Below are 23925 nucleotides of genomic sequence, written 5' to 3'. Positions count from 1 at the left end.
CCCGCCAACTTCTTCCAGCAGAGATCTTTGGGGTGGGGGTGGGGGGGAAAGGGTTTTCACGCCGGGGTCACTTCCCTCTCCGCTGCGGGACCCAGCACAGCCCTCGGGACGAGTCATAGGAACCATCGCAAAAGACCCAGCGGTGCATCAAGTCTGTTCTTTGACTTTTTTCTTTTCTTTACTTTCTTTTTCTTTATCTCCCACTTTCCATCCCTCTCTCCCTCTTTTTCTTCCTTCCTTTCTGACTTTTTCTTTCCTGCCTTCCTGTTTTTCCTTCCTTCCTTCCTAAATATTTTATTATTTATTTAAATTTTTATCAGATGATAAGACATATTTTTATCCCAAGCATATTTAAACCCAAGTCCTTGAAGACTATCTCTGTTCGGTGGGTTCCAAGCTTCCACGACCCTTTTCTGTGAAGTCATACTTTCCAACATTACTTTTGGAACTTCCCTCCTGACGGGTTTGAGAGTATGATTTGTGCTTCCCCGGCCACGTGGACTCTAAAACTGAGGATGGTTCCTTTAAACCAACATGAAAGGAAAGAAACTCCTGTAAGGTTAATCCACCGGCAGTGACCCCATGAAGAGACCCTGTGGCTTTATTTTTTTACTTAGTTATCAAATGCTTATGGCTCCCCATCTCCCAGCAAGTGACTCTGGGTGATGAACAATAAAAGCAAGAATTAAAACATTTTACAAATCCATTAAAATAAGCATAAAACAAGAGCAGAAGCGGGAAGATGTTACGTATAACAAAGCTAGCTTGCTGGCTTTGAATTAGTTTGAGAATTTAATGGGGAATGCTGGAATTCTTTTACTGTATTGAACAACAATAAACCGTGTGCAACCTTATTCATCTAAAGTCCTGTGCTGGAGGGCAGGACAAGAAGTAACTAGAATTAAGAAGAAATTTCCTGACAGGAAGAATAATTAATCAGTGGAACAGCTTATCTCCAGATGTTGTGGGTGCTTCATCAGAAGAGTTTGGACAGCCATATGTCTGGAATGGCATAGGTTTTCCTGCTTGAGCAGGGGGTTGGACTAGAAGACCTCCAAGATCCCTTCCAACTCTGTGATATTGTTACTGATCCTGAAATATTTCTCCTGCTCTACTCTCCTGCTCGTAGGTCTCCTGGTGGTCTCACATCCGATTACTAATCAAGATCTACAGAGCTTTGCTTTTGGAAATCAGAAGAGGTCAGCTAGAGGTTCCTCCAAGGGAATTCGCTAATGTAAATTTCTCTACAACCCCCACCCCAATTTCAAACCTTAACTTCATCAAAGCTTTAATGTAGCTTAATATGGGATGAGGCAGAAAGGAGTAGAATAGAATAGAATAGAATAGAATAGAATAGAATAGAATAGAATAGAATAGAATAGAATAGAATAGAATAGAATAGAATAGAATAGAATAGAATAGAAGCTGGACGGGACCTTGGAGGTCTTCTAGTCCAGCCCCCTGCTCAGGCGGGAGGACCTATAGTATACAGCTCTATTCTACTCATATGGAAATCAGTTTTTCCCACCTGAATGCAAAAGCTTATTACTTGCACTTCAACCAATTTAATTTGGAATGCCGCAACCTAGTTATTATATTTGCTAATATAAATTCCACCACCACCACCATCCCGCCCAATTTCAAACAGTAACTACTAGGTCAGGGGTAGGCAACCTTGGCTCTTTTATGACTCGTGGACTTCAACTCCCAGAATTCCTGAGCCAGCCATACTGAGGGGAAAGGGAGAGGTTTCCATGCTTAGCCATGCTGGCTCAGGAATTCTGGGAGTTGAAGTCCACGAGTCATAAAAGAGCCAAGGTTGCCTACCCCTGTACTAGGTCAAAGCTGTACTGTAGCTTAATATGGCATGAGAAAGGACCTACAAATCCCTTCAGTGCAATATATGAGAATCTGATAGTGTTTTAAGGAAATCCTGTAGCACAGACATGTCAAACACAAGGCCCGGGGGCCGGATCCGGCCTGCGAAGTGGTTTCATGTGGCCCGCGAAGCCATCCTGGAAACAGTGAGGGGAACGGCCCCCACTGCCTTGGCCCTGGCCCAGAGACCCTCCTTCTGCCAGAGACCCTCAGATCTGTCCCACTCCTGCCCAGGCCCCCATAGGCACCCTTGATGCAAACGATGTAGGGCTGGCCATGCCTACCCAGTAGGCCATACACTCTAGCCACGCCCACCCAGTAGGCCACGCCCACCCTGGCCATACCCACCCAGCCCCTTGAGGGCAACCGCAATGCTGATGCGGCCCTCAATGAAATTGAGTTTGACACCCCTGCAGTGTAGCAGAAGAGACGATAAATTAGTTCTGCCTTTAGGCATGAAACCAGCTGGGTCTTCTGGGTCAGCCCTTCCCTCTCAAAAAAGGAAAGGACAATCATTTCTGGGGGGAAAAAATGGGTCTCCAGGCAACACTCGGAGGGAGGATGGACTTGAAGGGTATGCAATCCTGTCCCAGCCTCCCAATTCTGAATCGGCCTCCCACCCAGATGTGCATGCAGAAAAAACAGGGCTTCGGTTACAGGTAGTCCTTCGCTTATGACAATTGAGCCCAAAATTTATGTTGCTGAAATATTTGTTAAAGTGAGTTTTCGCCCCATTTTATGACCTTTCTTGTTAAGTGAATCGTTGCAGTTACAAGTTAGTAACATGGGCCTTCCCCAATAACTTTGCTCGTCAGGTCACAAAAGCTGACTGCATGACCCCTGGACAGTGCAAAGTGTCATAAATGTGAGTCAGTGGCCAAGCATTCGGATTTTGATCCCGTGACCAAGGGGGACGCCGCAGCAGCTGTGTGAAAAACAGTCATAGGTCACTTTTTTCAATGCCGTTGTAACTTTGAATGGTCGCTAAATGAACTGTTGTAAGTCGAGGACCACCTGTACATGCCATCTTGACTTTTTGGCCACACCCCCCACGGATGGAAGATTAAAAGGTTGATTCAGATGCCTCCCTCTTTCTCCTCCCTCTCCTGTTCCTCCTCTCTCACTGCTTCTGTTTCATCAATTTCTGACGTGCGTTCTTCTCTCTATCCAGCATGTCTGATGTAAGTGAAGTAGTGAAACAATAATAATAATAATAATAATAATAATAATAATAATAATAATAATAATAATAATAATAATAATAATAATAATGTTTAATTTCTATACCGCCCTTCTCCCGAAGGACTCAGGGCGGTATACAGGGCAATAGGTTATGCAGAATTTCCAAGGGTAGTTAATTGTTCCTGGAAAGCATGCTCTTTTTTATTTTCTTAAAAAGTGGGGAAGGGGCACAAGCCCAGTGAGAAATACAGTTTAGTGATTGAAACTCTCATTACAAAACAGCTGCTTAAAAAAATGACTCAGATACAGGAATTGCTCCTTCCTTTTCCTCCTTTGGAAGCGTATCCAATTACAAAACATCTTCCCTGGGAACCCTGCAAACCGCGGTTCCCATCGTCCCCAACTACAGGACAGGCTGCTTGGGGACAATGAAAACTCTCCGGGTTGGACAGGGGATCTTGCAAGGTGTATCCTCAGTTGACGCTTCCACAACCTGTTCAAGTTGCCTGCTCTGGAACAACAGGAATGGGTCATGTTCTCTTGGTCTGTTGGTTGCCATGAGTTCTTGGTCTACTTCTGGAAGATAAACTGATCAATGAATTCATTCTGGTCCGCTTCTATTTTGCACAGTGTTTGATACTCAACTCGGTATCTGAGGATCAAGGAAAGCAAAGCGTGAGCTGGCTGGGCTGAAGACAACTTGAAGAATGAACAATTGGGGAAGATTTTTCGGCTGGGAGGAAGAGTCAGGACAGGAAGAAAAGCTGATGGCTTCTATGTGTTTGTATCAGAACACTTTAGGGCAGGGGTAGGCAACCTTGGCTCTTTTATGACTCTTGGACTTCAACTCCCAGAATTCCTGAGCCAGCCATGCTGAGGGGAAAGGCAGAGGTTTCCAAGATGAGCCATGCTGGCTCAGGAATTCTGGGAGTTGAAGGCCACGAGTCATGAAGGGGCCATAGTTCCCCCATGCTGGCTCAGGAATTCTGGGAGTTGAAGTCCATATTTCTAAGGCAGGGGTAGGCAACCTTGGCTCTTTTATGACTCGTGGACTTCAACTCCCAGAATTCCTGAGCCAGCATTGCTGAGGGGAAAGGGAGAGGTTTTCAAGCTGAGCCACGCTGGCTCAGGAATTCTGGGAGTTGAAGTCCACGAGTCATAAAAGAGCCAAGGTTGCCTACCCCTGCTTTAGGGAGTAAAAACTCCTCCAGCATACTTTTGAATTCTTTGGCAGCTGTTTTGTGACAACCGGCTCCAAGAACATGGAGGAGAACCCTCTCTGATGGATGCAGGGGATGGCCAATCAGGCTGCACTGGGCAGATGAGGGAGGGAGGGAGGAAGAAAAGTGTACTAGGAGTATTTGGACGGCCGTGCAATTAATTGTCCCTTTGGGGAAAAAAGGAGGCTGTGCTATTTGGCATTTGGTGTACATTTGTATTCAAGCACTTTAGAAAGCTCCAAAGATAACTGGGATACTAATCGAATATATGTAGCTCAGGGTTGAACTATGGAACCCTTGGTGCACTCTATTTATATATATTACGGTAGCTTGTCCTGCCAGCATAAGTGGGAGTGTGATTTTTTTCTTCCTTGTTAGCTTTTTGATTACAGTATTGTTTTCTGCTTATTTGTCTGGTGTTAATCCCTGCTTATCTGGAGGTTGGCAGCTGGGGTGGATGCATTCTGGTCTTTTAGTTTCCTTTTTAGGTTTTTTTTAATTGTATCTTTTGAATGGTGTGTAAATGTAGCTTATCTCTAGGTGTCTACTGAGGGCTGAACAGGGTGCAAACCCCACACTCATTAACACTGGCGTTACCTAGTTGGGTCATGAAACATCTGCAAGCAAACAGCCAAGCTCAGAGAGCACCAAGAATTCTGTAATAGTGATTAACTAGCCTCAGTGTGGTCTCCCCACTCAAGTGCTAAAATAACCTGCTCCTCCCCAAATGCAAATCTATGATGCACTCCTGCTTTCTCCTACCTGGCAAGCAAAGTGTCCACAGGGAGAAGATCAAAAGAGTCCAGATAGTGAGCACATCCATGTAAGCAACTCTTCTCCCCCATTTCCGCAATGCAGGTGAAAGAGGGGAACCGATGCTATCACAATAATGCAATTAAGCAAGCCACTTTCTCTAACTTGGAGCCCTAGCAGGTTAGGACAGCTTCTGCCAGAATTCCCAGTGCTGTGGTTGAAATGGAGAACGTCAGCCCAAGGGAAGGATTTAAAACGTCACCTCATCTTCTCTATATTAGCCTTTCCCATCAGGGCCCATTTGATCCTCCTGGGGTTTACTTGGAAGCAAACACCACTCAGCAGAAGGGGAACACATAGCATCCATCCTTTGCAGAAGTATCTTTTGTGACTGCTCCACTCCAATAGGAAAAAAAATTAAGTAGAGGAGAATGTAGGACAGCTTTTCTCAACCTCAGCAACTTTAAAAGAGTGGACGTCAACTCCCAGAATTCCTCAGCTAAGGTTGATCAACACTAATATAGGATAAGAAATCTCGTGATACGGCACCAAACAGGGGAGCAAGACTGCCAAAATCTTGTTATGATTTCAGAGCACTGGGTGTGTGTGTGTGGGGGGGGGAAGGTTGGGAACAGAAAGAAAATATCCCTCCCTGACAATAAGGATCAGAAGTTTTAAAGGACAGCAGACCTTTTGAACCTTCAGCTTTTGTGGCCAGAAAAACGAGGGCCAGCTCAGCACCTATTTGCAAATTCCTTTGTCCATTCTAACCTTTCCAGCTGCGTCTTCTTCTCAGCGATTAATGCCTGGAGTTGTTGCTGTTGGGCCTCTCTTTGCTTTGCTATGGATTTCAGTAAGTTACGGGCCCCAATTGCCTGCAAAAGGAAAAGTCTTTATTTTTTAAAAAAGTAAGTATTTTTGTTTTAAATAGAGCTAAATAGTTAAGGCTGCTTCACCTCTAAAGACATCTGTGGATCATCCATTGGTAAGCATCTACAGCAGGGGTGGGCCAGATGCATCATAGCAAAACAGGGCCCACCCCATTGCCGGCAATGACAAAAAAAGTAGTGATACATCGCGACGCATCACGTTGTGAGTTTGAGACCCCTGATCTACAGTATATATAGTACAGTATAGACCTCCTTTAAATGAACTGAGCAGAAAGAGTTGATATGCCATGCCCACATGACACAATGACAATACCTGTCTAGGCCAGTTTTACTCAATCTTAGCAACTTTAAGATGTGTGGGCTTCAATTCCCAGAATTCCTCAGCCAGCAGGCGAAATAAAATAAGGAAAACTTCATGTTGGGGATTTCTTCTCTCCCTTCTAGGTGGTGGACACTATTTTAGCATATATTTGAGTGGTAGTTACACATGATGTGACCACCAGGAGGCAGTGTGCTGTTTTTATCCTTATTGGGCTTCATCTTCCTCCTGATGGGTCAAATAATGTCTACCAATCACTGATAAGCAATGACACTGTACTATGGATGTGGTCCAACTGAATACCACCTTTAACTGACAATTTGTAATTACAGGTAGTCCTCCTTTAGTGACACAATTAGGATGGGCAACTCCATCGTTAAGTGAAATGGCCACTAAATGGGAAATCATGTGACTGCAACTGTGCTTTCCTTTTTCTCACTTGCCGGTAATTTAGAATGCTCACTCTGGCACTGGGGTAATTAGAAAGAAGGGAATTAATGTTTTGTACTTAATTCATTGAAGAGGAAGGGATTACAAGAGAGTAATCAGGCATACAATAGGGAATACACATTGAAAGCAATATGGTGGTGCCAGAAACTGTGAGCATGCTATGCAAACAGCCCAGAATATTCCCTATTATGTACTATTTTTAATCCATTTCTCTCCAATCTACTCACTCTGCAAGGGGGTGGGAGAAAGGAAAAACAATAGATTAGGTACAGGACACAGTGGACAAACTGTAATGGTGATTAAGTGACTGAGAGATGCTATACTGCTCGTACATACAAGCGATAATTCTATCTTTTTTAGCACCATTGTAAACAGGGCAATTATTAAGGGAGGATCACCTATACACAATGGCAAAGGACACAGAATACTTCTTGCCCTCTTTAATTTTTACAACTGATTACATTAAAAAGTAAAACCCTTTTTAAAAAAACGGCAGACACCTTGTTCATCAGTTAATCTCCCAGAGCTATTTTTGAGAAGTAATCCCATTTAGTTCGCAGGGACAAAGGGGGTTACTTCTTGATAATGCTGTAATTTGAGAACATAATTGTACTTTGGAATATATCTTTTAATATGGGTTATTCTTATAAAAAACCCATATAATTCCAGTCCTTAATCATAATTACCATTTTTTTAAAGCAAACAGGCTCCTTTTTTTAAAAAAAATGTTTTTAGTTTTAGAATGTTGCTCTTCTAAAGGAGGGCTACACAAACAGAGAGATCAAACTTGTTTTTAAAAATCTGATACACCAGTTTAAAACATAGAATTCATCAAAGGAGTGTTAAAGTAATTAATTAAAATATATTTATGTTTCCTGTTTCTATGCAGGCAAGACATCAAGGCAGCTTATAAGACTAAAGGGGAAATAAAAAACTAAAGACCTTTTTAAACTCAAAAATCTGAAGCAGGAAGGCTACACCAGGACTGTCCAATCTTGGGAACTTTAAGATCTCTGGACTTCAACTCCCAGAACTCTGCATGCTGCTGTCTAGGGAATTCTGGGAATTGAAGTCCACACATCTTAAAGTTCCCAAGGTTGGTAAACACTGGTTTTAAGGCAAATTAGCTGCAACAGATCACAAGCCTTATTGAGAGAAACTGAAGTTAGGCAATCTCCATTATAGCATCAACACACCAGTAGTCATATAGTAACAATCCCTGCCTACATACTGCCGCAGTTGTTAATCAATACAGTTGTTAAATGAATCATGTGGTTGTTAAGCAAATTGTGAATCCAAGAGTCATTAAGCAAATCCAGCTCTCCCCACTGACACTGCTTGTCAGATGCTGGCTGGGAAGTCGTGAATGGCAATTACTGGTATATGACCCCGGCATGCTTTGGCATAAAATTAGGCACAATTCACTTAATAATCATTGCAACCATTGTAAATACATGTTCCTGAATTTTGATCATATAACCATGGGGATACTGTGACAGTTGTTAAGTGTAAGGATGGGTTGCAAGGTTACTTTTTCCAATGCTATATTATAAATTTAAACAATCACTAACCAAATAGTTGTAAATCAAGGACTACCTCTATCTGCTTTTTCTCCAGGATCCCAAGACAGTGTACTAAGCACACACTCCTTCAATTTTCATCTCTCACACTAGCATCCCTGTGAGGTAGGCTGGCCAGAGAGAGACTGACTCAACAGGACCTTCTGGAGCTGGGGGAGAGGGACCAAAATCAGGTCCTTCTTATCCTAAGTCATGGGTGTCAAATTTGCCGCATCACGTGACGTGTCACAACATATTGCGACTTTTTTCACATTGCTGGAGCTGGGGTGGGCGCGGCCTCTGCATGATGCAACCGGCCTGTGGGTCAGCAGTTTGACACCCCTGTCCTAAGTCAAACTACAACTCTTATACCACATCTGGAAGCAGCTATCTTGCTAGCAGTGCTTATTTTAAAAAATGGGAAAAAGTAACAATAATAGAGTTGGAAGGGACTTTTGAGGTCTTCTAGTCCAACCCCCTCTCAGGCAGGAAACCCTATGCCATTTCAGACAAATGGCTGTCCAGTCTCTGCTTAAAAACTTCCAGTGTTGGAGCATTCACCGCTTCTGGAGGCAGGTTGTTCCACTGGTTAATTGTTCTCACTGTTAGGAAATTTCTCCTTAGTTCTAGGTTGCTTCTCTCCTTGACTAGTTTCCATCCATTGCTTCTTGTCCTGCCTTCAGGTGCTTTGGAGAATAGCTTGACTCCCACTTCTTTGTGGCAATCCGAGATATTTTTTTTAACTTATTGTAATTGGGTTTTTAATCAGAGTTATAGGGGTTTTAGATTTTAATTAAGGATAATTTAATCTATTTTAATTGTTATTAATTTTTGTATTGTGATGTTGTTTTAATTGCCTTGTGAACTGCCCTGGGTCCTGCGGGAGAAGGGCGGTATATAAGTTTAATAAATAAATAAATAAATAAATAAATAAATAAATAAATAAATAAATAAATAGATAGATAGATAGATAAATATTGGAACACTGCTATCATGTCCCCCCTCGTCCTTCTCTTCATTAAACTAGACATACCCAATTCCAGCAACCGTTCCTTATATGTTTTAGCCTCCAGTCCCCTAATCATCTTTGTTGCTCTTCTCTGCACTCTTTCTAAACATCTTTTTTTACATTGTGGTGACCAAAACTGGATGTAGTATTCCAAGTCTGGCCTTACCAAGGCATTGTAAAGTGGTATTAACACTTCACGTGATCTTGATTCTATCCCTCTGTTAATGCAGCCTAGCACTGTGTTGGTTTTTTTGGCAGCTGCAGCACATTGCTGGCTCATATTTCAGTGACTGTCTACTAGGACTCCGAGATCCCTCTCACCGTTATTGTTCAAAATTGTAATTGTTCAAAAGTCCTGAAAAACCATGATAGGTGCCCGGAGGTTTCAAAGCACGCTCATAAAATGTATTCTTCAACCTCCTCCCATAGAATCCTGCCAGCCACCACTGCCTACCATTATTCCACAAGTATCAGACAGACAGGCTCTAAGCTGGTCCCTCTGATTTACAATCCGGCAGGTTCTCATTTTTAATTGTATTCCCCCATAATATTTTTAAAAGTTAGGCCAAGGCAGAGGCTCAGTTGAGTCCAAAGATATTTAGAATGTCTGCCCACGGATGAGAACACTTTCATTCAAAACATTTTCACCTCTTTCTAATCAAAGACAGACTTTTTTCCTGAAGATTGAGGGAGAATGTCCTTCAAATCAGATGTAGGGAAATATTCCTTTATAATGTTCCTTTACCTTAATCTTCTCATTTTCTGTGGCTTTTGCTAGCTGATCTACAAGTTCAATGAGGTTGCCCACTATTTTTTTAAATTCTGCAATTTCTGTAAAGGAAGAAATCAGTAAAAATAAATAAATGTTTACATCCAAGCTCATAGGACAAGGGAGCATACAGTTAACATGGCAATTTCTATTATAATTTTTAGAGCGCTGAGTAATAATCACTCTTGTTTGGAATCACTTTAGAGAAAAGTGCCTCTGACAATTTGCTCATCCAATCAAAGAAGGACTTTTAGAAAGACATAAATCTCCACCAGTGCAGACGCAAATATATTCTCCTGCACACAGGCCTACACATCCAAGCAGAAACATAGACAGTTGTCAAAAACAGTCGCTCTGCCTAAGAGGAAACCCTTTAACTTGCTTTTGGAGATCAAGATTAAAATAACTCTCATTTTTGCAGGGCCCACAGGTCACAACAATCTGAACCCCTATCCCTGCCCATAGAAGAATTATCCTCTTCTCAAATTGGGAAACAAATGTCTGATGGGCAGGCTGCTAGGACCTGCAGAAGTGAGAGCTGAAAGACAGAAAGGGCCTGGTAGCAGTTAATGGGAACATATTCGATCCTAGTCCCAAATCCAAATGGCTATGACATTCTCAGGTCCCAGAAGTCTTCTTCTCTGCCCTGGTCTAAATGAGTCATTTCTGCATGGATCAGGCAGGAAGAAAACTAAAACATTTGGCCAGTTACGGCATCTTCCAGATGGGCTAAGCTACAAGTCACTCCACATCTATCCCTTGCTAACCACATCTGTGTGTACCAGGCCTCCCAACGTCATCCTGCTATGGGGAGACAGCTCTCCCTGCAATCAGCCAAGACGACTTACTGTCTACAAATAGTCTGCATTCCTCTTTCAGCTCTGTGGTTTGTTGGGCCACCTCTGGATCCAAAACCCTCAGTTTGTTCAGCTCATCAAAGTGGAGACCCGCCTCCCCTAGGATGTCTTTGGCCATTACGAACTCTTTGCGAGTGGCTGGAGAAAAGAATCAGGTTCGAGAAACATCAAGGCCTGGCTCCAGAGAGAAGGAAAGAGCAGATCTCTGAAAATCAAGACATGAGGATATTTTAGGAGTTCTTCCATATTTTGTAAGAATAAGTAAGAAACCTTCCTGGAAATAAAGAAACAAGCAATACCTCCCAACTCCCTTTTAATCCCCTTTTTTTTGAAATAACTGTTCATAATATTTACTAATGTAGATGATTATTCATAAGAATACTTTTCTTTTGCAACCTAGCAAGTGCCATTTTTCTGGGTTTTCTCAATAAGTCTGGCCACAAAGCTTATTCTAGAGTAAATGTGCTCAAGACTGCAGCTTGATTTGTGAGGATTGTGATCCTACACAACCGGCAACGAACAAAGTGATGTTGTGATCTATCACCTTATGCCTCTAAATTGTGGCAGGTCCGACAGATGTTTAATGCTGAGAAAACCACAAGCTGGACCACTAAGGAATATATTGCGAGACAGGTTTTTTTTCCCCCCTGGGCTTAAACCCCCTTTTGTTGGGAGGATTGAGGCAAGGGGATACCCCAAACTGGTAAATTTTTAAATCTTTATTTATTGTGATGAAGGGGGATTGCTATTCCCTGGGGGTGGGTGGGTGTTCCACAGTGTTTCACTATTCATATCCGCAATTTTTCATAAACTGGAGAAGACAATATGGAAAACTCTTAAAAACGGAGTTTCCTTCATTCCATCGCAGGGGTCTTCAAACTTGGCCCTTTTATGACTTGTGGACTTCAATTCCCACAATTCCTCAGCCAGGCACGCTGGCTGAGGAATTCTGGGAGTTGAAGTCCACAAGTCATAAAAGGGCCAAGTTTGAAGACCTCTGCATCAGAGAGATGGGGAAAAACGGGGCTCTCGTTCCGGAAACACCAGTGCTTCCAGCTTCCCCACCCCACCAACCTGACGCCCTCCAGATGTGAGACCCACAATTCCTAGCCAATTACACCTGGCCCAAAACAATTCTTTGTTTCCAGGAGCCACCCGACGTCATTCTCTACTATCGCTCCCTTGCAGCTGGCATCTAATGGCTGCTCCTGCATCGGGAGGTTCCATAACTAGGACATACAAGTAAGCAGCCTCCTCCACCCCCTCCTCCTTTTCTTTCCCACCTTCTCCCCCCCTTGAAGCCCTCCCTACTTACCTGCAGGGACCCCACAAGTTTCCCCGCTGCCCCAAGCTCGCCGCCACCTTCAGCTGCCACGGCGACAGAAGAAACAGCAACAGCCGCCGCTACCGCCGCCTCTGCCCCGCCCACACGGCATATCCCATGCGCTCGTAGTAGGGGGAAGGAGAGGGCCGGCTTCGCTTGGCATTCTGGGAACCGTAGTTCGGTGGGAAGAATCCAAAGCGTAGGAAACGGTAGGGGTCGCAAGGAAGCGGAGAGGGCACGAGAGAGATGATGTCGGAGAAGGGCTTTCGATCTATGACCGCAAAGATCCCAGGCAGAACTCATTTGTTTATCTATTCGATTTCTACAGCCTCCCATCTCAGCCAAATGACTCTGGGTGGCTAGCAGTGGTATAACAGTAACAAGAGTTGCAAGGGAGCTTGGAAGTCATCTAGTCCAACCCCCTGCTCAAGCAGGAAACCCTATACCAGGGATAGGCAAGCTTGGCTCTTTTATGACTCGTGGACTTCAATTCCCAGAATTTCTGAGCCAGCCATGCTGGCTCAGGAATTCTGGGAAGTGAAGTCCACAAGTCATAAAAGAGCCAAGGTTACCTACCCCTAGGCAAGTGGCTGTGCAGTCTCTTTTTAAAAACCTCCAGTGATGGAGGCACCCACAACTTCCGAAGGCTAGCCGTTCCACTGGTTAATTGTTCTCACTGTTAGGAAGTTTCTCCTTAGTTCCAGGTTGCTTCTCTCCTTGATTAGTATCCATCCATTGTTTCTTGTCCTGCCTACAGGTGCTTTGGTAAATAAATTAGCCCCCCCCCCACTTCCTTGTGGCAGCCAGGAGCTAAAACTAGAAAACAGTTAAAACAATTTAAAACAGAGTAGAACAATAAGATAAAGGTAAAGGTTCCCCACATGCGTGCTAGTTGTTTCCAACTGTAGGGGCTGGTGCTCATCTCCGTTTTAAAGCCGAAGAGCCAGCACTTGTCCGAGGATGTCTCTGTGGTCATGTGGCCAGCATGACTAGACGCCAAAGGCGCACGGAACGCTGTTACCTTCCCACCGGAGTGGTCCCTATTTTTCTACTTGCATTTTTACATGCTTTTGAACTGCTAGGTTGGCAGAAGCTGGGACAAGTAACAGGCGCTCACTCTGTTACGCGGCAGTCAGGATTCGACCCGCCAAACTGCCGACCATCTGATCGACAAGCTCAGCGTCCTAACCCACTGAGCAGAAACATTCAAAAAAATAAATAAATAAATCCACACAGCAGCCAAAATAGAGTACCAACTAACAGTAAGGCCAAAAAATGGGGCTCTTAACATATACAGGTGCCCCTGTAAGCATGGGTGCCAGTCCCATCAATGGAGCCATTTTCTCAAGCCACAACAGGAAAACATGCATATCACAAAATTCACACAACACAAATAACCTGGTCAATTGAAAACCTAGCAGCTGTAATTGCACAACATGATAAAACTGGTTTGTAGCTTTTGTAGCTTAGCATGTTAAAGCATGTAAGCCCACTTTCTTTCCTGACCGGGTTAATCCAAAAAAAGGTTTCATTCAATCAGTAGTTTAAACCTATCGAGTAGAGTTTTGGATAACAAGTCAAGGAATATAAGGCTGGAGTCCTAACTGAATATTTTCTTAACCCAGGAACAAGCCCCAATCAGCTCAATTTTGAATAAGATAAACAGAGTCACGGGTAAAAAAAAAGTTTTTTCCCAGATTAAAGAAGTTGAAATCTTACACATTATTATCTCGATTGGCCTAAAAAAAATTGCCATATATTATCCAGATGTGTTGATTGGTAATGACAGGAGTCGCAATTCAAGCGATACGGGTTTTACCGATTTCTTTTTAATACCTTTGCCATGATTTCCTGCCAGAATGCGCTCGATAGCTCCGGCTTCAGCACGCGTGCCTGTCTGGATAGCGAAAGACGTTGCCGTGGCTTGTCGGGAGATGTAGTCCTGGTGGCCTTCGACAGCGTATATATCGGGAATGGACGCAGGCGCGCGGGGCTTGCCGGGAGTTGTAGGCTTGAGTTCTCGCGATTGGGAAGCCTGTTGCCGCAGCCCCAACTTGGAGCTTCTCTGTTTGGCCGGGATTGAGACGCTGAAGGCGAGGCGTGTGGCTCGGAGCCGGTTGAGGTCAGTTCCGCTCCTTCGCCTAGCCGTCGCTCGGGGGTCCCGCGGAGCCATTGGTGGCCTAGTGTGGGAGTAGCGCGGAACGGCTCGGAGGCAAGTAAAGAAAGAGCCAGCGGTTGGCGGGGCGAATCAGGGGTGGGAGGGCCCGTTTGGGGCAGAGACAAGGGAAGTGAAATTGATTCTGTACTTGAGGACGAAAGGTATGAGATAAAAGCGAGGTAAGCGGGAGTAAGGGCAGGCTGGGTGCAAGAGTTTCCTTTCCTTTCCTTTTGATTTATTTGTATAATTTATAGCCCTCCCTCCCAACGACTCCCAACCTCTTTCAGCGTCGGTGGGTAGGAGTCCAGTCACATGCCGTTTTAAGCAGGCTGGAGGTGGGGAGACGCTGCACCTGTTGAAAGGCAGCCCAGAGTTCAACACACCCAGGAGGGGATCATGGTAGGGCCACTTAGTCATTTTGAATAAGGTTGAAGAGGGAAATTACTGAATATCTGTTACGTTGGATGTACTGAGTCTTAAAATGAGACCACTCTAAATCATATGGTAGTAGTATGCTAGCTTTGGTTGTTGTTGTTAGTTGCGAAGTCGTGTCCGACCCATCGCGACCCTATGGACAACGTTCCTCCAGGCCTTCCTGTCCTCTGCCATCTTCTGGAGTCCATTTAGGCTCACGCCTACTGCTTCAGTGACTCCATCCAGCCACCTCATTCTCTGTCGTCCCCTTCTTCTCTTGCCCTCAATCTTTCCCAGCATTAGGCTCTTCTCCAGTGAGTCCTTCCTTCTCATTAGGTGGCCAAAGTATTTGAGTTACAACTTCAGGATCTGGCCTTCTAAAGAGCAGTCAGGGTTGATCTCCTCTAGGACTGACCGGTTTGATCGCCTTGCAGTCCAAGGGACTCGCAGGAGTCTTCTCCAGCACCATAGTTCAAACGCTTCAATTCTTTGGCGCTCAGCCTTTTTTATGGTCCAACTTTCACTGCCATACATTGCAACTGGGAAGACCATAGCCTTGACTATACGCACTTTTGTTGGCAGGGTGATGATGTCTCTGCTTTTTAGTGTGCTGTCTAGATTTGCCATGGCTTTCCTCCCGAGGAGCAAGCGTCTTTTAATTTCTTGGCTACAGTCCCCATCTCCAGTGATCTCGGAGCCTAGGAAAATAAAATCTGTCACTACCTCCATTTCTTCCCCATCTATTTGCCAGGAATTGAGAGGGCCGGATGCCATGGTCTTGGTCTTGGTTTTCTTAAAGCTTTGGTACACAGCCCCCAATGTGCATTCAGAAGCAAGGATGCTCCTTTGCTTGAAAAAAGTTGGGTACCCTTCTGTAAATATAGCCAAGATGGTGTAGTGGTTAAAGCATTGGATCAGAACTGGGGAGGCTTGGGTTGAAGTCCAAACGCAACAATGGAAGTGAAGGGGTAGCTCAGCCAGAGGTATCGGGTAGGGTTGAGGGAACTCTTTGGGAATTAAAGGAATGGAGCCACCTGGAAGAAGGTGAGATAGAAATCTAAATACAGGTAGTCCTCAAATTATGACAGTAAGGGAACCTGCCCGTTGCAGTCATAAATTGGGTCACCCACATGATTGACCTTTTTTGCAATGGTTGTCATATGCCTGCAGGGGAGCGGGTGGCCTTCTGAACTTTGAATCCAGGTCATCAGATCTGTCAGAGCAACTGGTCATAAGTCAAGGACTACTTGTAGTCCAAACCCTGGCTGAGGAATTCTGGGAGTTGAAGTCCACAAGTCATAAAAGGGCCAAGTTTGAAGACCCCTGCCCTAAAAGAAAAAGCGTGAACAGAAAATCAAATTTAAATAGAACAAAAGGAGCCTTGAGCAGGAGCTGTACAAAAGTAATTGGCCCTTTTGAAACCTGCCCTCCTCCGAACTGAGTCCCAGCATGTTCAGACAGCAATGTGAATGGTAACCTAAAATTGTTATACAGGAAGTCCACTTAACAACTTGAATTGAGATGACCAACTCAGTCATTGAGCAAAGCAATTACTAAGTGAAACATGATTTGATGGCCTCACTTCTGCTCTCCTTGGCTTTACAGACCTGTGAAGGTTGTAAACGTGAGGATTGATTGCCAAGTTAGTTTTGCCATTAATGCTGTAACTGCGGTTGCTAAATGAGGCAGTCATTAAATGAAGACTACCTGTAAAAACTGCCAGTTTAAAACAGGACTGGAAAAGTAATTGTTATACCGCTTATTAAAATATTCCATGAAACTGAAGACAAATTAATGAGGTGTTTTGGTGTGTGTTTTTGTACAGCAGAATCAAAATCACTAAGGAAAGGGTTGCCTTGAGGGTTTCCATGTGTATTTGGATTACATGGCCCATCTTGCTGAGCCATTGCTGCTGATAGGAATTACCATACAAACATCAGAAGGGTAGCTTGCTAAGGCGCGCATTGATGGCTTTTTTTGCAGGCATGGAGAACCAATTTTATTAGTTTCAAAATGGAGAATAGGTAGGATTGGTAACTGAATTTTGAAAAATGAGGCCAAATTTCAGCAATGAGATCTGGAAGAGCTGCAGAGCAAGCAAGCTGAGAGCATAAACTGCAGTATGGCTCCCATTTCTGCCATGTGGGGCCAGAGAAGAAGACAGCTACATCTATGGCGTATACGGACTGGTGACCAAGAACTGCCCAGCATGCTTAGCCATGGCGTATCTTAAGGACTGAAGCATTGGATTTAGATGGGGGAGAGCTGAATTCAAGTCTATCCAAAGGGGCTCAGCCAAAGAAATTATTTGAATGTCTTTGGCTCTACGTCTCTCGCTCAGCTGTCCTGCAACTAGGCCGCAGGCGAAGACCTCATCTGTTGCCGGATGAAAATGTAATAAAACGTTTAATTCTCTTCCTGGCTGCTCTTCCTTCCCTGTTGAAGCCAATTTTGGAGTTGCAAAATTATTAAACTAGAATTTTTTTTCACCAGAGGCTTGAAGCAGGATTTTCTGTGGGAAGGAAAGGGACAAAGGAGCATTTTGCTCTGAAAATGGCCAGGACAAAAACTTGAGTTTGTGACCTCTGGTGGAGAGGTGGCTCTTTTGTGGGCTGAGCGACGGAAGAAACAAACACTCCTTTACTACCTCTTAGAATTCTCTCTCGCAGGTAGTCCTCGCTTAGCGACTGCCTCACACGCAGCTATTTGCAATTAGGATGGTGATGGAAAAAGTAACTTTGGGGCCAATCCTTGCACTGACGATCTTTGCAGGTCTGTAAAGCCAAGGAAAATTGAAATAAAATTGCAAAATCACAATATTTCACTTAGCAACCTCTTCATTTAATGACCAAGTTGCCAGTCCCAATTATCACAAAATGAGGACTACCTGTATCAAATTGAGACAAGTAGCTTCAGGACAGTCATTGGATCCTGGCGCACTCTGTCATCCTCAGTGTATCAAAATAGGACACAAAATTGGGAAGACCAGTCATAAGTCGTTTTTCCTGGTACCGTTGTAACTTCAATTGGATGCTAAAAGAATGGTTGTAAGTCGAGGACTACCTGTGAATCCAGGGGGCTCCAGTTGTGGATAAAACCTCAGTTGGCATGGTCAGTACAGGTAGTTCTCAACTTATGACCACAATTGAGCCCAAAAGTTATGTTGTTAAGTGAGACATTTATTAAGTGAATTTTGCCCCATTTTACAGCCTTATTTACCTCAGTTGTTAAGTGAATCACTGCAGTTGATCAATTAGTAACACAGTTGTTAAGTGAATCTGGCTTCCCCATGGTCTTTGCTTCTCAGAAGATCACAAAAGGTGATCACATGACCCCGGGACACTGCGACTGTCATAAATATGAACCAGTTGCCAAGCGTCTGAATTTTGATTACATGACCATGGGGATACCACAAAGGTTGTAATTGTAAAAAAAAGGTCACTTTCTTCAGTGCCATTGTAACACTGAAAGGTCACTAAATGAACTGTTGTATGTAGAGGACTAGTGACAAGTGCCACATTCCCATCTCTCCGTCTTTGCAGCTCAAATCCGGTCGTTTTTATGGCCATTTTTTTCAGTTTGGTGATCTGCCATGATCTTTCCTGAATGCCATCCAGTTGGCACTTGAGACAAGCTCAGGGCTGGTGCTGTTGGAAAAAGAAATTGGTTGTGACGCTGGGTATTTCCAGTTTATTACTTTTTACAAAGGACAATTAAAAAGAAGTTTTTTAAAAAACCAAAGTCCAACGGGGAGGAAGGAAAGGAAATGTTCCTATTGTTCGAGAGAGGCTGAGTCAGTCCCATTGCGTCATTCTTCAGGGCAGGACCATGTGTGTGTGTGTGTGTGTGTGTGTGTGTCTGTGTCTGTGTGTCCCATTTTCCTGCTGCCCCTCTCAAATGCAGTGATTGAGCCCTGGACTTTGGTTTCCTGTCCAGAAGATAGTTTAGGATTGCCTTGGTTGCGGATACGGCCTTAAACAACAGGTACTTTTCCTTTTCCTTCATTTCTGAAGATCATTTTGGTATCTCAGGTACGCTCTTAGATGGACTGGCTAGATTGTGACATCCCATTAAATTTAAGCAAAGATTAATTGCCATTTACAAGGGGGGAAAAGCCCCTTCCTCTTTGTCTTCAATCTGAATGAGAACCTCTCTTGAACGTTTCTTGAAAACAGAAAGTGTGTTTATTTTTTCTTTCTTTTTTTTATTGAAAAGTTTTACAGTACATTTTTTAAAAGACAAAACCCCTCCCAACCCCCTCCCCTCTCCCCAACTCTTCCCTCCCCTCCCCCTCCCCCCTCCCCGACTTCCCAGAGCTAAATACAGGGTATAAAAATACAAACAATCATAATGCAAACCATATGCAAACAACAATAAAATATTAAATTCTATTGCACTTTAACTCTTATTAAAATAACTACAAGTAATTTATATATCACATCAATACTTATTCAAATGCTAGGTGAAACTTTTTAGTCCCATATTTATTCTGGATATAATCAATCCATCTTCTCCACTCCACAATATATCTCTGTTGCGACTGGTCTTTCAAGTACGCTGAGATCTTTGCCATTTCCGCCAAATTGGAAACTTTTAAAGTCCATTCTTCTATAGTCGGCAGTTCTTCCTTCTTCCAATATTGCGCTACTAAAAGTCTTGCTGCCGTAATTAAATTCAACATCAACTTAGTGTGTTTATTTTTTCAAAGCTTCACAACTTTTGTAATTTGTCTGATCAAGGGATTATATATGTGTGTCTGTCTTCTATTTAAATCTACTTTTTATATATTCTTCAACCGGGGAGAAAAAGAAGTTGACTCTCTATATGATACCACTCAGGTACTGGACTTAGGCCAAATTGTTAAAAGACAGTCTGAACGGCTCTTGATATTTTTAAACTAATACTTTCCATAAGATGGAAAATGTATTTTGATTGGCACTGCCTTAAACTGCATTTATCCTTTTTAGTATGTGATATTGCTGATCTGTGTTCAGCTTGTGATCTGTAAATGTCTAAGATCTTTTTCACATAAACTTTTCCCCAGTTGGGCTTATTGTATGCTATACAGGTAAGTCCACAACTTACTCCCATAACTGAGTCTGGAATTACAGTCATAAGTCATGACAGTCGTTAAGCAGAACTCCATGTGATCATGCCTGATTTTACCACCTTTTTTTGTGATGGTTGCTAAACCCATTATAGGTAGGCCTCCACGTACAACAATTCATTTAGTCACCGTTCAAAGTTACAGCGGTACTGAAAAAAGTGACTTACGACTGTTTTTCATACTTAAGACCGTTGCAGCATCCCCAGGCTCACGTGACTAACTCATACTTACGACGGTGGCAGTGTCCCAGGGTCATGTGATCCCCTTCTGACAAACAAAATCAATGAGGAAAGCAGATTCACTTAACAACCATATTACTAACTTAACAACCACAGGGATTCACTTACAAACTTTGGCAAGAAAGGTCGTAAAATGGAGCAAAACTCACTTAACAAATGTCCTGCTTAGCAACAGAAATTTGGGGCTAAATTATGGTCATAAGTCTAGGACTACCCGTATAAGCAATGGGCGTGCTTGCCGGAAGCTGGAAGTAAATGCTAGTTTCTGGAAAAAACAGTAAATCATGGTCACGTGACCATGGGATGCTGTATATGGTTGTAAAAGTAGGACAGGTTGCCTAGCATATGGTGTGTGTGTGTGTGTGTCCATCAGAAGTTTGAAAGTGGATTGTAAGTTACCTGGAGAAGTCATAACTTCAAACAGTCATAAGTTCAGGACCACTTGTTCTTACATTATACCTGTACATTGAATTTCTTTTTCCTCGGGAGAATCCTGCGTCGGTTTCCCTCAATTTTCTCTGTGGTTTTCATCCCATTTTGCTAAACAATCCAGATGCTTGTGAATTTTCTTTGTTGGTTGTCTCTTATTAGCTGTCTCGCATTGGCTAGACTTGGCAGTCTGCCATCCAGTTCATACTTAACTGATTTTGGAATGTTTTTAAAGATTTGTTCCTGACAAATAATTGTAATAATCATTGTGCTGATTTCAAATGACTCCAGCTCTGTGGCTTTACAGGTTGTCCTCAACTTAACAACCGTAATTACAGCAGTAAATCAGGGTGGTCATTAAGCAAGTCACCACATGACCGTGCCCAATTTTACAACCTGTATCGCAGTGGTGGTTAAGCAAACCTGTTTTCTTCAGTGGACTTTTTTTTTTGCTGAAAACGAAGTAAATGCCGGAAACCCAGAAAAAATACCAAAAATAGCAGTCATGTGTTTGTGGGATGCTGCAAATGGCTGTAATGGTGAGCCAGGCTGCCAAGCACCCAAAATGTGAACTCATGACCATGGGGAGCTGTGTGTGTGGCTATCGGAACTCCAGAATCAGGTTGTAAGTAAGTGGGAAAGTCCGTCAGAACTTTAAAGGATCACTAAACAACAGGACGTTAAGCGAGGACTGCTGGTACAAGCTACTCAAAAATCCTAAAAAACAATTTCCTGGAAACACTGCTTGACCTGCTCTAAAAGGAACCTGGAGCTCAACCAGGAAAGCTCTGCTCCTAGTTGTTTTCCTGATCTCCCGTGGAGATGGGCCAATGTGTACATCGGGTCTCAATTATAAAGAATGCTCAGGTTTCAATAATCAGAAATCTGGCTCTATTTTTGTAGCAATGCTTCTGATCTCTTCTTACAACATGCTAAACTATAACGTGGTTTCATAGTTTTTGGCGAAGAATGTTACAGGATCCAGGCGAGATGGCTGATAAAACGGGCTTTGCCTATGAACGTGTTGTGGGAACCCAGTCCAACCCAATACTGCATCCAGTTTTGGTCACCACGATGTAAAAAAGATGTTGAGATTCTAGAAAGAGTACAGAGAAGAGCAACAAAGATGATCAGGGGACTGGAGGCTAAAACATATAAAGAACGGTTGCTGGAATTGGGTATGTGTAGTTTAATGAAGAGAAGGATGAGGGGGGACATGATAGCAGTGTTCCAGTATCTCAGGGGCTGCCCCAAAGAAGAGGCAGTCAAGCTATTCTCCAAAGCACCTGAAGGCAGGACAAGAAGCAATGGATGGAAACTAGTCAAGGAGAGAAGCAACCTAGAACTAAGGAGAAATTTCCTGATACTTAAAACAATTAATCAGTGGAACCTGCCTCCAGAAGTTGTGAATGCTCTAACACTGGAAGTTTTAAAGAAGACACTAGACAGCAATTTGTCTGAAATGGTATAGGCAACCTTGGCTCTTTTATGACTCGTGGACTTCAACTCCCAGAATTCCTGAGGCAGCACGGCTCAGCATGGAAACCTCTCCCTTTCTCCTCAGCATGGCTGGCTCAGGAATTCTGGGAGTTGAAGTCCACGAGTCATAAAACAGCCAAGGTTGCCTATCCCTGGTATAGGGTTTCCTGCCTGAGCAGGGGATTGGACTAGATGACTTCCAAGGTCCCTTCCAACTTTTATTATTATTATTGTTGTTGTTGTTGTTGTTGTTATTTCAACCGACAATAAATTAAACAAATCTCTTTTCTCTCTCCTCTGCTTTTAGAGTCTCTCAGCTCTGGGGCTTGCAGCTTCCGAGCAGTTCTTCAATCCAGTTGGAGACCCCACGGTTTTCCCCTCCAACCACGGCGGAGTCGGTCAAGCCCACCCACTGCCGTGTTGTCATCTATTTGCAGAAGGAGATGTCCGGCGACACCTGCTTAACAACCCTCTGCCCTGCTTCTGGAGCGCGGCCCAAGAGGTGCAGCTCCAAAGTCGGCACTCTTGGCAATAAGTACGTGCGGCTCAATGTCGGGGGCTCCTTGTATTACACCACCGTGCAGGTGTTGACACACCATGACACCATGCTGAAAGCCATGTTCAGCGGAAGAATGGAGGTGCTCTCCGACAAGGAAGGTGGGTGCTGACAGAAACCTGCAAAGCCTATAAGCCCGTTCTTCAAAACGTGTCACCAGCTCCCTTTCTAATCTGGTTATAGATCAAGGATCATTGAGCCTTACAAGAAGTCCTCAACTTATGACCATTCGTTTAACAACCATTCAAACCTACGACAGTACTGGAAACCTTTGACCCTGGCCATTCGTCTTCTGGTCGCATGATCACCAGTTGAGACCTTCCCCAGTGGGCTTCTGACTAGCAAAGTCAGTGGGGCAAGCCAGATTCGTTAACCACAGCAAAATAGTCATAAAATGGGGTGTGGCTCACTTAAGGTCCACAATACAGTGACTGAAGTTTTGCTCCCACTTCTCATCGTAAGTTGAGGACTACCTATACTCACCTGCAGGGGAATGTTTGCATTGGATAAATATGGGCTTTGGTGTCAGCCAGAAGGAAGGCAGCTGGGCCTTTCCTGAATATTCATTGAAATCCACACCTCTTCCAGGGCTGGGTTAAGGCATCAGGCTAGAACAGTGATGGCGAACCTTTTAGAGACCGAGTGCCCAAACTGCAACCCAAAATCCATTTATGTATCATCGGGTGCTAGGTGGGCGTGGCCCATTGGGTGGGTGTGGCCCATTGGGTGGGCGTGGCTGCGGTGGTAACGGCAGACTGGGTAGGACTAAAAAGTTCAATCAATCAGTTCCAACTTTGCGAGATCTTTTCTTTCCCCGTGAGAAGTTGAAATTGATTGATTGAACCTTTTTTTTTTTTTGCACACGGTGGCGGAGGCCTAAAGCAAAAAGGTTTTATAAAACTCAGCTGAAGGCCTAGGATTGGGGCGACGGCACGCGTGCCCACAGAAAGGGCTCTGTGTGCCACAGGTTCGCCACCACGGGGCTAGAAACTAGGAGATCGTGAATTCTAGTCCTGCCCTAGGCACAAAGCCAACCGGGGGAAACTTGGGCCAGTCACTTTCTCTCTGCCCTAGGAAGGAGACAATGGCAAGCCACTTCTGAAAGACCTTGCCAAGAAAGCTGTGGAGACTTGTTCAGGCAGTCTGTTAGAATTGGACACAATTGAACAGGAAAACAAAGTCATATATAAGGGCTGCAACTGAGATGTGTCTTCCTCGGTAGATGTTTTTATGGACATGTGTTAAATCGACATGATGGAGAGGTTCTGAGTGGTTATAAAAACAGACTCTGCACATTGGGTACTGCTTTCTGAGAAGTTTTGTACTCAGGACC

At 43.8% G+C, this 23925-nt stretch overlaps 2 protein-coding genes across 4 annotated transcripts in view; one reads left to right on the top strand and one right to left on the bottom strand.

Annotated features, from left to right (window-relative positions):
* Positions 1–3131: 3131 nt before the first annotated feature.
* Positions 3132–12638, bottom strand: IFT20 (intraflagellar transport 20). 3 transcript variants are annotated; one of them, XM_081315279.1, is made up of 5 exons: positions 12202–12638; positions 10878–11091; positions 10006–10091; positions 5724–5908; positions 3132–3712 (listed from the first exon to the last, which is right to left on the bottom strand). In XM_081315279.1, exons 2-4 carry the CDS (start codon positions 11002–11004, stop codon positions 5768–5770), a joined length of 354 nt encoding a protein of 117 aa, XP_081171405.1. In that variant the 5' UTR covers positions 11005–11091; positions 12202–12638; the 3' UTR covers positions 3132–3712; positions 5724–5767. The 3 variants fall into 3 exon arrangements, with proteins under 3 accessions (XP_081171405.1, XP_081171404.1, XP_081171403.1); XM_081315278.1 differs by having other exon boundaries at positions 3132–3636; positions 5805–5908; positions 12202–12637; XM_081315277.1 differs by having other exon boundaries at positions 5805–5908; positions 12202–12612.
* A 1608-nt stretch (positions 12639–14246) lies between these two features.
* The window catches only part of TNFAIP1 (TNF alpha induced protein 1), a 30233-nt gene continuing 20554 nt past the window's right edge, over positions 14247–23925 (top strand). Inside the window, exons 1-2 of the mRNA XM_081337701.1 lie at positions 14247–14332; positions 22344–22693. Of these exons, the coding sequence (XP_081193827.1) occupies positions 22480–22693 (214 nt within the window). The 5' untranslated portion in view covers positions 14247–14332; positions 22344–22479. The remainder of the gene's footprint in view (positions 14333–22343; positions 22694–23925) is intronic.

This window comes from Vipera berus (assembly GCF_964194415.1).
Source record: "Vipera berus genome assembly, chromosome: 1".
In the NCBI taxonomy this organism is placed as follows: Eukaryota; Metazoa; Chordata; class Lepidosauria; order Squamata; family Viperidae; genus Vipera; species Vipera berus.
The sequence above is the reverse complement of the archived record's forward strand: the minus strand, read 5'-3'. Positions and strand labels throughout refer to the sequence as shown.

Coding starts and splice junctions, on each gene's coding strand:
- IFT20 (XM_081315277.1), bottom strand. CDS start 11,004: ATGGCCAAAGACATCCTAGGGGAGGCGGGTCTCCACTTTGATGAGCTG. Junction 5,909..10,005: donor CAGAAAATGAGAAGATTAAG/GTAAAGGAACAT, acceptor TTCCTTTTGCAG/GCAATTGGGGCCCGTAACTT. Junction 3,713..5,804: donor AAGAAGACGCAGCTGGAAAG/GTTAGAATGGAC, acceptor CTTGATCCTCAG/ATACCGAGTTGAGTATCAAA.